Source organism: Hemicordylus capensis, chromosome 3 (assembly GCF_027244095.1).
Source record: "Hemicordylus capensis ecotype Gifberg chromosome 3, rHemCap1.1.pri, whole genome shotgun sequence".
NCBI lineage: Eukaryota > Metazoa > Chordata > Lepidosauria > Squamata > Cordylidae > Hemicordylus > Hemicordylus capensis.
Genome location: NC_069659.1, coordinates 98,771,732 through 98,785,203, shown reverse-complemented (window position 1 = coordinate 98,785,203; position 13,472 = coordinate 98,771,732). Strand labels below are relative to the sequence as shown.

Here is a 13,472-nt window from a genome sequence, read left to right as displayed (position 1 = left end):
TTTATTCAAACTAATATTTGTAGCAAAGCACATGTTGAGAAACTCCTTTGTTTAAGGGGACATCTGAGTGATAGCACACAGGATGTATGATTGACACAGTACCACATCTTACATGGAACAAGTATTCAAAATACACTAGTCCCCACCACTCCTATCCTACAGCTATGTTTTGGACTATAAGATCCTCTCCAATGAGAGTCTTCCCCTGGACTCCTGGGCTACAGGGATACTTGCCCACTTTCCCCCACCACCTTGCTCATGCACCATCACAGAGAAGAATCTGATCAGAAGAAAGGAAGATATGATCTCTCTTTCTCTAAAGCCTTCTTCCCCAAACCTCTATCCATTCTCCCTTAGCACTATGACATGGGGGCAACCTAAGCCATTACCAGAGAGTCTGCTAACCTCTGCTAACTTGACAAAGAGGCACCTTTTAACGTGGTGATTCTCTTTATTTAGCAGGGGGAGAGTAACTGGCCCTATCCACCCCCAGCACAGTACCTCCAGTGACTGTTGCTGGCGTTTATCTTATGTTTCTTTTTAGACTGTGAGCCCTTTGGGGACAGGGATCCATCTTATTTATGTATTATTTCTCTGTGTAAACCGCCCTGAGCCATTTTTGGAAGGGTGGTATAGAAATCGAATAAATAATAAATAATAATAATAATCCCTTTTGGGAAGACCATTGTCAGCTGGTTTGCTAGACACTAAGTGGCGCAGCGGGGAAATGTCTGACTAACAGGCAGAAGGTTGCCAGTTTGAACCCCTGCTGGTGCTCTATTGGGCAGCAGTGGTATAGGAAGATGCTGAAAGGCATCATCTCATACTGCGCAGGAGGAGGCAATAGTAAACCCCCTCCTGTGTTCTACCAAAGAAAAACATAGGTCTCTGTAGGCACTAGGAGTCAAAATCGACTTGATGGCACACTTACCTTTTACCTTTAATCTCTATTTAATTAGCCCTCTCTCATTCTGTACCCTTATTACCCCTCAATAAAACAATTATTTGTTTTCAAGGTACGTGTCTGTATTCCCTTGTTTCAAGCTATTCTAAGTTCCAGTGTATCCATATCACGATCAGTTTTCCCTGATACTGTATTTAGCTGAATTCAAGACTAGATCTTTTGATACTAGAAACCAGGAGGTTGTTTTAAATTCAGAGTCCTGCTCTTCTTGAGTAAATGCAGGTATAACCTGTATTTAACCTTGTCTTAAATTCATAGTTGTCCAATTCAGGTAAATACAATATTTTAAGGTTACAAGAGAGCTGTATGCCGCTTGTTGCCCATTGGAGCTAATTTCCTCCACTTTGAGCAAAGCATAGTCATGAAGGGCATTTACTACCACACTTCTGAGCAAACCTGCAGACATTTGATATGTATCTAATAAGGGCTAACTTGTAGAGATTGAAGAAAAGACTATCATTAGTGACGGAATCACATATCATCCAATCAATATGCTAAAAACATTCAAAAACATTTTTGTGTGCAGACATGTCTGTGTACTGTTGCTCAGGATGTAAGGCTACCTGTTGCAATCAGCTTGGACTGCCAATCAATGTAGGCAGGTATGGATTCAATAATCTCCACACACACGTCTCTTGCTCTCAATAAATGATAGGTCCTGTCACAGATTACTATACCAACCATCTGCAACGATGAAAGAATCTTAGTATCCTGCATTTGCAATTTACCTTGCTGCCAGTTGACAATCCTAAGGTAGTTTACAGGTTGTAAATACATCCATCCATCCTGGGAGCTGGATGTGGGTTTTTATCATCTAGCATAGCAGCCTTCTGTATGCATGAGAGCCAACTCTGCGAGTGTAGCAATGCACAGAAGTCTGTCCCCATATGCAGGCTTGATTGTTGCATCAAGGCAAATAATTCTGATACTTCCAAGGCCAACAACATTAACATTGAATCAGTTTGATTATTCAGTTGATTTGTTAACCACATATTAGAAATATGGAATTTAAACTGGATTTCAACTAAGATGTGTCACATGTCATATAAGCAATCAACATACAAATCTTTATTTAAGAAACATGCTTAAGAATTTCCCAAAGAATTCTATCTGCATTGAGGTACTGTAATCCTTCTTTGATTAAGTAACTAATTAAGTTTTGGGTGGTATAAAATATGTTAGTTAAATAAATAAATAGTTATTAAAGGCATGGGTGTCAATCAATAGAACATGAATGCTTACAACTTTCATTAATTGCTAAAAAAAAATCAATCACTAATCACAAGTTAGAATGGCTGATATTATCCCATCATATTTCTGTCTGTCTGTCTTTCTAAAAGATGACCCTGGTTATTTTTATCATACCTTCCAAACTGAGTCATTATTCCTGGGGGGAAGTAAGCTGTGTAACACCCTCCAGAATACTGCTCCTCACACCAGTTCTTCTCTTCATAGTGCACTGGCTATAAAGGCAGAATTAACAAAACGTGAAGGGTAAAATCAAAAAAACTTTTTAAAAAACAACAGAGAGCTGCGAAGGTGCCTGAATTATTCCCTTTTGGGCAAACTGCTAGTTCGGGGCATTTTCAGAGAAAAATTGGCATGGGGGAGAAAAGTCAAACACCCCGTCCCACAGTACCACTGCTTCAGTCAACTGACAGTCCCCTGGACCTATATTTCATTACAATAGGGTCTTCTAATGAGGCAAGGTGAGGTGTTCGCCTCAGATGGCAGATTACTGGAGAGCCAGCAGGGTGGTGACATGCCCCCCCGCCCCCCGCCACCATTTGCAAGACTGATCTGACCCTTGCAAGCTTTTCAAGGAGTGCTTCACCCCACACTCTTCATAAAAAGCATGGTGAGAGAAGGATACAGCTGCAGGTAACTTTCGCTCTTTTCCATCCTCCATGGCACTCAGTGCTTTTAAAGGGGGCTGGCCCTCATCAGAGCCATTGGGCAAAGCAGCATTTGGCATCTCACCTCAAGTGCCGCAATACTTCGGGCCACCAATTCTTTGAGAGTATCAACAAGTGTGGATAAATGTGATCCAGTTGACATAGTATACCTGGACTCCCAAAAAGCTTTTGACAAAGTTCCTCATCAAAGACTCCTGAGGAAACTTAGCAGTCATGGGATAAGGGGACAAGTACATGTGTGGATTGCTAACTGGTTGAAGGACAGGAAACAGAGGGTAGGGATGAATGGAAAGTTTTCACAATGGACGGAAGTAAGAAGTGGGGTCCCCCAGGGATCTGTACTGGGACTGGTGCTTTTTAATTTATTCATAAATTATCTGGAAGCAGGGGTAAGCAGCGAGGTGGCCAAATTTGCAGGTGATAACAAACTCTTTTGGGTAGTGAAATCCAAAACAGATTGTGAGGAGCTCCGAAAGGATCTCTCCAAACCAGGGGAGTGGGCAACAAAATAGCAAATGTGCTTCAATGTTGGCAAGTGTAAAGTGACGCACATTGGGATGAAAACCCCCAACTTCAAGTATACGTTGATGGGATCTGAGCTGTCAGTGACTGACCAGGGGAGGGATCTTGGGGCCATGGTGTACAGCTCGTTGAAAGTGTCGACTCAACGTGCGGCAGCTGTGAAAAAGGCCAATTCCATGCTAGGGATCATTAGGAAGGGGACTGAAAATAAAACTGCTAATATTATAATACCCTTATACAAAACTATGGTGCAGCCACACCTGGAGTACTGCGTACAATTCTGGTCACCACAACTAAAAAGGGACATTGTAGAACTGGAAAAGGTTCAGAAGAGGGCAACCAAGATGATCAGGGGCCTAGAGCACCTTTCTTATGAGGCAAAGCTACAACACCTGGGGCTATTTAGCTTAGAAAAAAGATGACTGCGGGGAGATGTGATAGAGGTCTATAAAATAATGCATGGTGTGGAGAAAGTGGAGAGAGAGAAATTCTTCTCCCTCTCACATCATATTAGAACTAGGGGTCACCCCATGAAATTGATTGCCAGGAAATTTAGGACCAGCAAACAGAGGTACTTTTTCACACAATGCATAATCAACTTGTGGAATTCTCTGCCACAAGATGTGGTGACAGCCAACAACCTGGATGGCTTTAAGAGGGGTTTAGATAACTTTATGGAGGAGAGGTTTATCAACGGCTTCTAGTAGGAAGGCAATAGGCCACCTCCAGCCTCAAAGGCAGGATGCCTCTGAATATCAGTTGCAGGGGAGTAACGGCAGGAGAGGGGGCATGCCCTCAACTCCTGCCTGTAGGCTTCCAGCTGCATCTGGTGAGCCACTGTGTGAAACAGGATGCTGGACTCGATGGGCCTTGGGCCTGATCCAGCAGGGCTGTTCTTATGTTCTTAATGAAAAAATAAAACACTGGAGACCCATTATATCATGCCACTGTTAGTTTGGCCCTCCGTTAATGCTTCTTCTGTGCTAGAGGGACAGCCTCACCCAGAGTCAAGGTGTTCTGCTGCCCTAGGAAAATGCCCTTGTTGCCCTCCTCCACTTGTGTCTTCTCCTAGGCTGACCAGCATCACAACAGCACATTAAATGACCAGGAATTGATCAAGAAACAGCTTGGAACAAGGACCTAAAATTTCCTTCAACAAGCATTTCTTCACTTCCTTATAAAAATGCAGATGCAATCAACCACCTAATGGGCACTGAGTTTCATGAATAGTTTTTCATTATTATGTTTTGGAAATCAACCAATACTTGGGACAGTAAAAAAAAAAACATACAAAAAACATGAAGCTATTTTTTGTCACCACTTTATGCTGCAAGAAATGTATGAATACATTATAGAGAATATAAAGTTCTTACATGTAAGGCTTCCTGAGACCCCAACACTTTTGCATAGAGCTCACAGATTCTTGTTTTCCTATGAGAGAAATATTAAAACATGTACAAGTATACGCGTGTGTGTGTAGTTATAGCTCTGATCTGTATTTAGTTTAAAAATATTTATTTATTCATTCATTCATTCATTCATTCATTCAATTTTTATACCGCTCTTCCAAGCCGGCTCAGGGCGGTTTACAATTTAAAAAACAGAAATCATTAAAAACAATTAAAATAGAAATACAAATATAAACATCAAATTTAAAAACATCTTAAAAAACAATTAAACTATCAAAACAATTAAAACCCTGAAAACCAGGTTAAGATTAAAACAGTTAAAACTAAATTAAAAACCCTGAAAGGACAGGCCAAACAGATAGGTTTTAAGGGCTCTCTTGAAGGACAGCAAAGAATTAAGACTACGAATTTCTGCCGGGAGTGCATTCCACAGTCCAGGAGCAGCCACAGAGAAGGCCCGCCTCTGAGTCGCCACCAGACGAACTGGTGGTAACTGGAGACGGACCTCCCCAGATGACCTTAACCTGCGGTGGGGATCATGTAAAAGAAGGTGCTCTCTAAGATATCTCGGACCCAAGCCGTTCAGGGCTTTAAAGGTAATAACCAGCACTTTGTATTTTGCCCGGAAACATATCGGCAGCCAGTGTAGCTGTTTCAAAACAGGCATCATGTGGTCTCTCCGGGTTGCCCCAGAGACCCACCTGGCTGCCGCATTCTGAACTAACTGACGTTTCTGGACTACGTACAAAGGCAGCCCCATGTAGAGCGCATTGCAATAGTCAAGCCGGGAGGTTACCAGCTGATGCACCACTGTTCTTTTTATCTGTAAAAATACAAAGAATAGTCTGCTCTGATTTTGAATTTCAACATAACTCTATTTAGATTCGTTACTGGTCTGTTTTTGGGGGCTTCCAGAAGGGTTGCGCCATGTCAGTCTGTTGCAGTAAAAACAACAAACAGTATCAGGGCATATTAAAGACTCACAGGGACTGGTACTTTACTTCAGCAACAGGCATCTAAAGCCCCTCAAGTCAGCCTTTTTGCCTCAAGCTACTGGGGCTATTCACAAAAGCAGGCTTCCAGGGTCTGCACTAGTAGGATGAGGACCAGCCCAGGCAAATGAGTCCAACAGGCACATCAGCCAGCCAGACACACAGAGAATTCTTCCTAAAAAGCTAAAATCCTGTCAGATGGTTGTTCCGAGGAGTAACAGAAGGGGATGGATCTTGCCCCTTGCTTTTAAAAGGGGGCTTCAGCTCCACCCATGCCTAGTAAGCTGCATGAATGGAGCCCCTTTTTAAAAGCAAGGGTGCAATGTGTCATATCAGAGCTCTTCAGCCAGACATTGGTCAGCGTCACAAATGCCTTCCCAAAACTTCCCAATCTTAGTATGCCCCAAATGCAGCAAGCAGGATTTCTAGGTCTCAGTGGACCTTCTGGATATGATCCCCCATGCACAACACTGTGTGTCAGCACAGGTATTAGCAGTACTGGCTACTACTTGCTTAGGGACTGGCGGTGGGGGGGGGGGGGGGCGTTGAATCCAGACACATCTTCCTGCATGATCACTGTTGCTTTTATATTGTATTTCACATAGCAATGTAAACGCTTGAGCAAGTCATTAACTATATGCTAGATTAAAAGTATTTCGTTGGGTAAACAGACAAATGCCCCATGTCCTACTATTACATGCTATTTTTCCCCAAAACCATGAGGTATTTCAGAGTCAGACATATGTTCCACCTACTAATAAACAGTTTTTATGGCATTCCCCTTTCAATAACTCAGACATTCGTTCATTTCACAGCAACAGGAGCCCACTCAGTGGTTACCGATGTTCTCTTAGTGCACTTACACAAACTGAAATATAGTAACTGGAATGCTTCAAACACCAAGGAATTAGCATAGCTAAACCAATATTTTATTATTCTTCAAAAGTTACCCTTCCTATCAAATCAAGCCATAAGCCACCTGGCGTGCAATAATCAATCTCTTTACAGTGGAGCGATGACACCGGTTCTAATGACACTACCCCAAAGTACTAATTTGAATATCATAATCACTGTAGTTACTTTGCATTCCAAAGCATTCATGTAACTGAGGAATATACATTAATGTTTCTGTAGTTGAATAATGCCACCCTGGGTCTCATAATGTAAAATTAATCATGTGTTATAAAAGCTGCTAATGGTGCAGCGGGGAAATGACTTGACTAGCAAGCCAGAGGTTGCCAGTTCGAATCCCCACTAGTATGTTACCCAGACTATATCGGGCAGCAGCGATATAGGAAGATGATGAAAGGCATTATCTCATACTGTGCAGGAGATGGCTATGGTAAACCCCTCCTGTATTCTACCAAAAACAACCACAGCGCTCTGTGATCGCCAGGAGTTGACACTGACTCGATGGCACACTTTACCTTTACTTTATAAAAGCTCTAAGTGTGTTTCCACTAAACACTATGACACTAACAGCACTTTTGTTATTTCCCATTTGTATTTAAATCTATGCTGACTAGAGCAGATGGTCAAGTGAAAAATGACTGTCCTATGGCTTCTTTCTTGATGAAAAACCACTATTTTAACTCCCATTAAAATTAGTTGGAAGGGGGCACTGCACTGGCTGATTTGCCCCAGGTCCTGCACCCCACCAGAGCTCTCTAAGGACAGCCCTGGGTTCAGGACACGACTTCTAAAAACACTTATTTTTAAAATGGACTTCAGAAGAAGCCTTCACATAGCCAGCTCTATTTCTCATAGAGAGCCTTCACAGAGTGAGCTCTCTGATCACTGGGGCAAGATTCTTCTTGAATATTAGTTCCTCATCACCAACACACACAATGAATAATATCAGTATGTATGTATGTATCAAATTTGTATATCGCCCCAAACTTTCGTCTCTGGGCAATTTACAATAATTATTACTTATTCATTCATTCCAAGCTGCAAGTTCTACTCATCATCTCTGTCTAAAATAATATTATTAGTTATTTAATAAAATAATAATAAAATAACTTTATTTTGTTAGCTGCCCCATAACAAATTGTTCTCTGGGCAGCTTACAGCACACATTAAAAACAACAACAACAGCAAACATTTATATGCTGCTTTTCAACAAAAGCTTCCAAAGCGGTTTACGTAGAAATAATAAATAAATAAGATGGCTCCCTGTCCCTGAAGGGTTTACAATCTAAAAATAAACATAAAATAGACACCAGCAACAGTCACTGGAGGTACTGTGCTGGGAATGGATAGGGCCAGTTACTCTCCCCCTGCTAAATAAAGAGAATCACCATGTTAAAAAGGTGCCTCTTTGCCCAGGTAGCAGGGGACATTAAATAATAAGAGATAAAAGGGGGGGGGATAAAAAATCAATACAAAACAATATTTAAAGGAAATTTTTTAAAAAACAGTTAAAATCAGATCAACATTTAAAAGGCCTGAGTGAACAAAAATGTCAGTATCTAATTTCCCCATAATCAAGGAAAAAGAATTTATAGATGCCTGAAAATACTTTAGCGTACTACTTCTGATAAGTGTTTCCCTCTGTACTTACTTTACAGTGGTATCAGGGTAACAGATAAGCGTCAAATATTGGCTGTTATAGAGAGCCGCTACGAGGCCTCCTGACACTATCATGTTCCCAGATCAAATCAGGGTGAACTGTATTTAATTTTTATCTAAAACACATCACCATGAAGTGATGCCTTAAAAAAGGAGGTGAAACAAAACCAACTTGACTGTGCATATGGGGTACCCCAGTGGCTACTGTATACCATTGGAAATGGCTCAATATAGGATTTTTTTAATAAAACAATATTTTAAACATGGCTATGCTATTCTGAGTCAAGGTGTTATGGAGTTAAGAGCTTGGTTTTGGAGGTCTGATGCTTAAGTGTTACCATCTTTGCATATAGTGTATTATATTCATAAGCAGATACTTATTTTTGCCACCATATGGAAAGAAAGGCCCAACATTTTGGCTATTGAAAACTAAACCTCTGAGTATACTGCGCATACCTTTCTTCCTTAGTGAGGTGAGCCAATCTTCTACATTTCCGAGCAAGAATGAAACTAAAAATGAAAAAGGGAATAAGTGAAGAAAAATATAGAAGAGAATGAAAACATTTACTTTGATTATCACATATTTAATACATTTTAAAACAGAATCAACTATTGCTAGTTTGGTGGGGTTTTTTTTTAATCCTTTTATTTCTTAAAGCCCCTTTCCAAACCTTGAGATGGAAAGTAGCTTTCCATTTTATGTGGTGGCTCTTCCTTCCACACTTCTAGGGTAATGTGGAAAAGAGAAAAGTGTAGATTTCCTCTGTGAAGAAACACATAGGCATCTGATATAGGTACAGCTTACACAATCCACACATGGGAAAATGTGAAATGTCTTTTGCACATTACCAAAGTGCATTTTAAAGAAGATTCACATTTCCTGTTTCAGTGTTTTGGCTAATAAATGAAGCTGCCCTGATATTGTTACAAAAACGCAGGAATCATTTACATCAATACACAGGAGCAGAGATAAAACTGAATAGGCACAAAGTTAGTAACTAAGACAGTATAAATCCCATTCTGAATCCACTAGGATCCTTTTTCATGGGCAATTTTCTGTACCACATAGGAAATATGAAGCCACCATCATATTATGGCGAACTTTCCACAGCAAGTGCTCTGTGTGCATGCTGACCATACGACAGATACTTCAGTCAAGTCACAGATAGTATTCTTCTCAAACTTAGATTCTGCTTCTCAGCCTTCTACTCCCTTCCTACAAGGCACAATGGGGAACATTTTGCTATCTTACCCAATTATGGCTGGAAAGCTTCCATCAGGTTTGGTATCATCTAGTGTCAAACCAATTGGTGCTTCTTCATCTTCAATTATCATGGTACCACAGTAATCTAAAAAAGGAGTGAAAAGTAAATCAAGTTATCAGCAATTGAGTTGTAGTGACTAGGCTCCCCTCCCTCTAGGTGGGTGGGACTAGAGAGCTGTTGCTGGGATTTCTGGCAACAAGAAAGGAAGTCAGTGCGGAGAGTGCAGACTAGCATGAGGTCAGGTGCCTCATGGCAGAGCTGCAGGATAATTTCTCAGGGTGAGAGATTGGCAGGAGGCTTGATTCTCATCAGGAGCTTGGTAAGTTCAAGGGAGCAGGAAGCCACAGCTAGGAGCTTTGGAAGTTTAGGGCAGGAGAAAGTGTTTTCGTAAGAATTCGCATTAGAACTTCTGTTTCTTTTGTGTATGCTTTGCTTGTCCTATGGGGGTTTCGGGGAAAGAATAAAAATTTGTTTCAATTGCTTGCTTGCCCATTTCTTTTGTGGGTTGGGTGGTAGGTTGCACATCATGCCCTACCACACAAACCACTTTGGTGTGCCTAGGAACTACCTATGGGGAACAATGGGTATTTCGAGTTTTCCCATTGTTACCTATGGCCAGAAAACTTGGAACATTTTGAATTTGTTCCATTGAAACAGCGATCAGCCACGGCTGTTTTCATGGAACAAACTTGAAATATTTTTTAGTGTTTTGGCCATCTGCATTTCATTTTGAGCTCAAAACAGAACACAAAGTCCATTTTGTGCACATCCCTATTGGGCATTAAAGACCTACCTCCTGACCACAAAAGATACCTAAAAAGCAATCCCAAAACCACAAAGCCTTCAGAAGATTCTAATCTCAGTTCTCCATATTTCCAAGTATATAGGGTTATAAACATAGTTGACATTTCTAATCTAGCACTGAGAGGAATGTGGAACAAAATACATTTGCAAATGCAAATTAAACTTGACATCTGCACTTTTGGGTTTGTGAAAATATGCAAAAAGATCTCTCTCAAACTGAGGGAGTGGGTGACAACATGGCAAATGTGGTTCAATGTAAGCAAGTGTAAAGTGATGCATTTTGGAGCAAACCCACTCCCCCCCCACACACACACCACTTCACATATACACTGATGGAATTTGAGCTGTCAGTGACTGACCAGGAAAGAGATCTTGGGACATGGTGGACAGCTCATTGAAGGTGACAATTCAGTGTATGACAGCTGTCAAAATGCCAATTTCATGCTAGGGATCATTAGGAAGGGGATTGAAAATAAAAATGCAAGAATTATAATGCCCTTGTATGAATCTATGGTGCGGCTACATCTGGAGTACTGCGAACAGTTTTGGTCGCCATATATTAAGAAGGATATTGTAGAGCTGGAAAAGGTGCAGAAGGGCAATCAAGATGGCCTGGGGCACCTTCCTTATAAGACAGGGCTACAGCATCTGGGGCTCTTTACTTAGGAAAAGAGGCAACTAAGGGGAGACATAATCAAGGTGTATACAACTATGCATGGTGTGGAGAGAGTGGACAAACAGACATTTTCCCCTTTCTCTCAGAACACTAGAACCAGGGGTCATCCCATGAAACTGAAGGTCTGCCACACAGACAGACACATCTGACAAAGTTAAACATGTTTGTTTTTAGTAAACAAACCTCTGGAGACCACACCAATGAAAAGTGGGATGAGCGCCCTCCCCCCGCCCCTTACACACATATGGGCTTAAAGACTAGGGAGGAAATGGAAAAGCTTTGAAAGTTTTGATAGTGCTAAATTCTAGATTCATGGATTACTGTAAATTGAAGCCCATTATTCCCTTACTGGCCACTCTCCCTTTCCGTTCATAAAATACCTTTTTTCCTCCAGAAGGCTTCCTTATAGTATACCATACATTTGATGACTGATCCCATCGGAACCCGGTTGATCAACTGATTTCTCATCGAAGGCAAAGGTGGACTGAAGTGAATCTTTAGACTAAGTGCTGGGGGGATAGCACTAACAACATATTGGGCCTGTGGGGGGGGGGGGGAAACAAACCAAGATTAAATCTATCTTTCCAAGGAACACAAAAATGTTTTTAAAATAGTAGACTTCCAATTATCTAGAAAGCATATTCACACAATTATTTAAAGTGATTTTAAGTGTCATTTCCACTTAAAGAAATGACAATACAATTTTGCACTGAGTGGTAAGTGATGGGGAGCCACTAAATAAATGACAAAAATAGATGCCTACACTTTTCTAAGTGTTTGAGCGACAAGTTGTTGAAAAGATTGTTGTGTCAAAGAGAGAACAAGGCTAGTTTTAGATGGCTTTTGACATGAAAGCCAACTTATTTTCTTCAATTCAGTGTGTGCTATTATTCCTGAAGATGGCCTCGCACTCCGTGCCAAAGCACTCATAAGAAAATGATTCAATGGGAACTCTTAATGTCACTACAGCAGCCTCTTCAAGTAACAACCCATTCCTTTAAGTACATTGTTGGCCAATGCGTGATTATTTTTCTCTACCTAAATAGCAGCTGCAAGAGGCATTGGGACTGTTGCAACAGGAGAAGTTATTTGACCCCCATCATGGTATCAAACTGGATTCTCCCATGGCTGTGATTTGCCCCAGGAGAGAAAGCAGCTTCCTTCCTAGGACCAACAGCAACCACAGAGAACTTGAACCAGATCAGGGCCATGGAAGGTGCAAAGGGTTACATCTCCTGTTCCTCCCACCACAGCCCCAAACTGCATTGTGCCCCTCAACTGTTATTCAGAAAAAGCAAGCACAAAAAGCATCAGCAATGTGCTTCATTCATTCATTCATTCGATTTCTATACTGCCCTTCCAAAATGGCTCAGGGCAGTTTACATTAAAACTAAACAATTAAAATAAATTAGCAGTTAAAAACAGAGGTTGTAAAACACTATAAAACAATAGCAGTTAAAACATTCAAAACAGATTAAAAACCCTGAAAAACCAGCTTACAACATTAAAACCATTTACAACAATTAAAAAACCTTGGAAGGCCAGGCCAAACAGATAGCGATTGAGATTGAGGTCTCTCTTGAAGGCCAATAAAGAATTCAGATTACGGATTTCTGCAAGGAGTGCATTTCACAGCCCAGGAGCAGCTACAGAGAGAGCTTGCCTCTGAGTCACCACCAGACACACTGGTAGTAGCAGTTTAATGTGCAGTTTGGCCCTTAACTGAATAACTCAGTCTCAAAACTAGCAGTGAGCACTAAGGCTGATCACTATTGCACATATTATCACTGGCACCCTCCCAACTTGGGAGCAGATCATCTTCCCTTCATTCGTCTTTCCAAAGATCAGAGATCCAACTACGAAGGTCTCTGTCTTACATAAACATTCCACAGACTAAACTTGCTGATACTAAATGGCTCAGTTAAAGATGACCACCAGGGGAATTCACTTACTTGTCTGGCTCTAAAATGTCCACTATAGACTACATAATCATCTCATCCCACACCTCCACAGTGATCACTTTCTGGTCTCACTGCAACTTTGGTCATTTACCCAGACGTACAGCATTGAAGATCGTTTTCATCCCCTCATTTTACCGTTATGCAAAGGTAGCTGCCAAGCTAAATGGACTCTCCAACTAGACAAACAACTGGCAGAACTGCTTGCCTTATAACCTTTCCAGAGCTATCAACAGGACCTAACTACAATGGATTCACCTTGCGCCCCGCTGCTGATCTATGAAACCTTAGAAGACCTCCAAATTCACTTATCACGTAAAACAGCAGACACCCCAAGCAACCTGCACATGCTCCCAAACCCTGGTTTGATGAGGACTGTGTCAAGGCCAGGAAAG

General features: G+C 41.2%; 1 protein-coding gene across 2 annotated transcripts in view; it reads right to left on the bottom strand.

Moving 5' to 3' along the window:
* LOC128350419 (amine oxidase [flavin-containing] B-like) overlaps nucleotides 1–13,472 on the bottom strand; it is a 107,417-nt gene that overhangs the window by 17,287 nt on the left and 76,658 nt on the right. For both annotated transcript variants that reach the window (XM_053308711.1, XM_053308712.1), the window contains 5 exons: nucleotides 11,500–11,659; nucleotides 9,627–9,723; nucleotides 8,831–8,884; nucleotides 4,776–4,833; nucleotides 2,330–2,427 (listed from right to left, as the gene is read on the bottom strand). In XM_053308711.1, coding sequence (XP_053164686.1) covers nucleotides 2,330–2,427; nucleotides 4,776–4,833; nucleotides 8,831–8,884; nucleotides 9,627–9,723; nucleotides 11,500–11,659 — 467 coding nt within the window. The remainder of the gene's footprint in view (nucleotides 1–2,329; nucleotides 2,428–4,775; nucleotides 4,834–8,830; nucleotides 8,885–9,626; nucleotides 9,724–11,499; nucleotides 11,660–13,472) is intronic.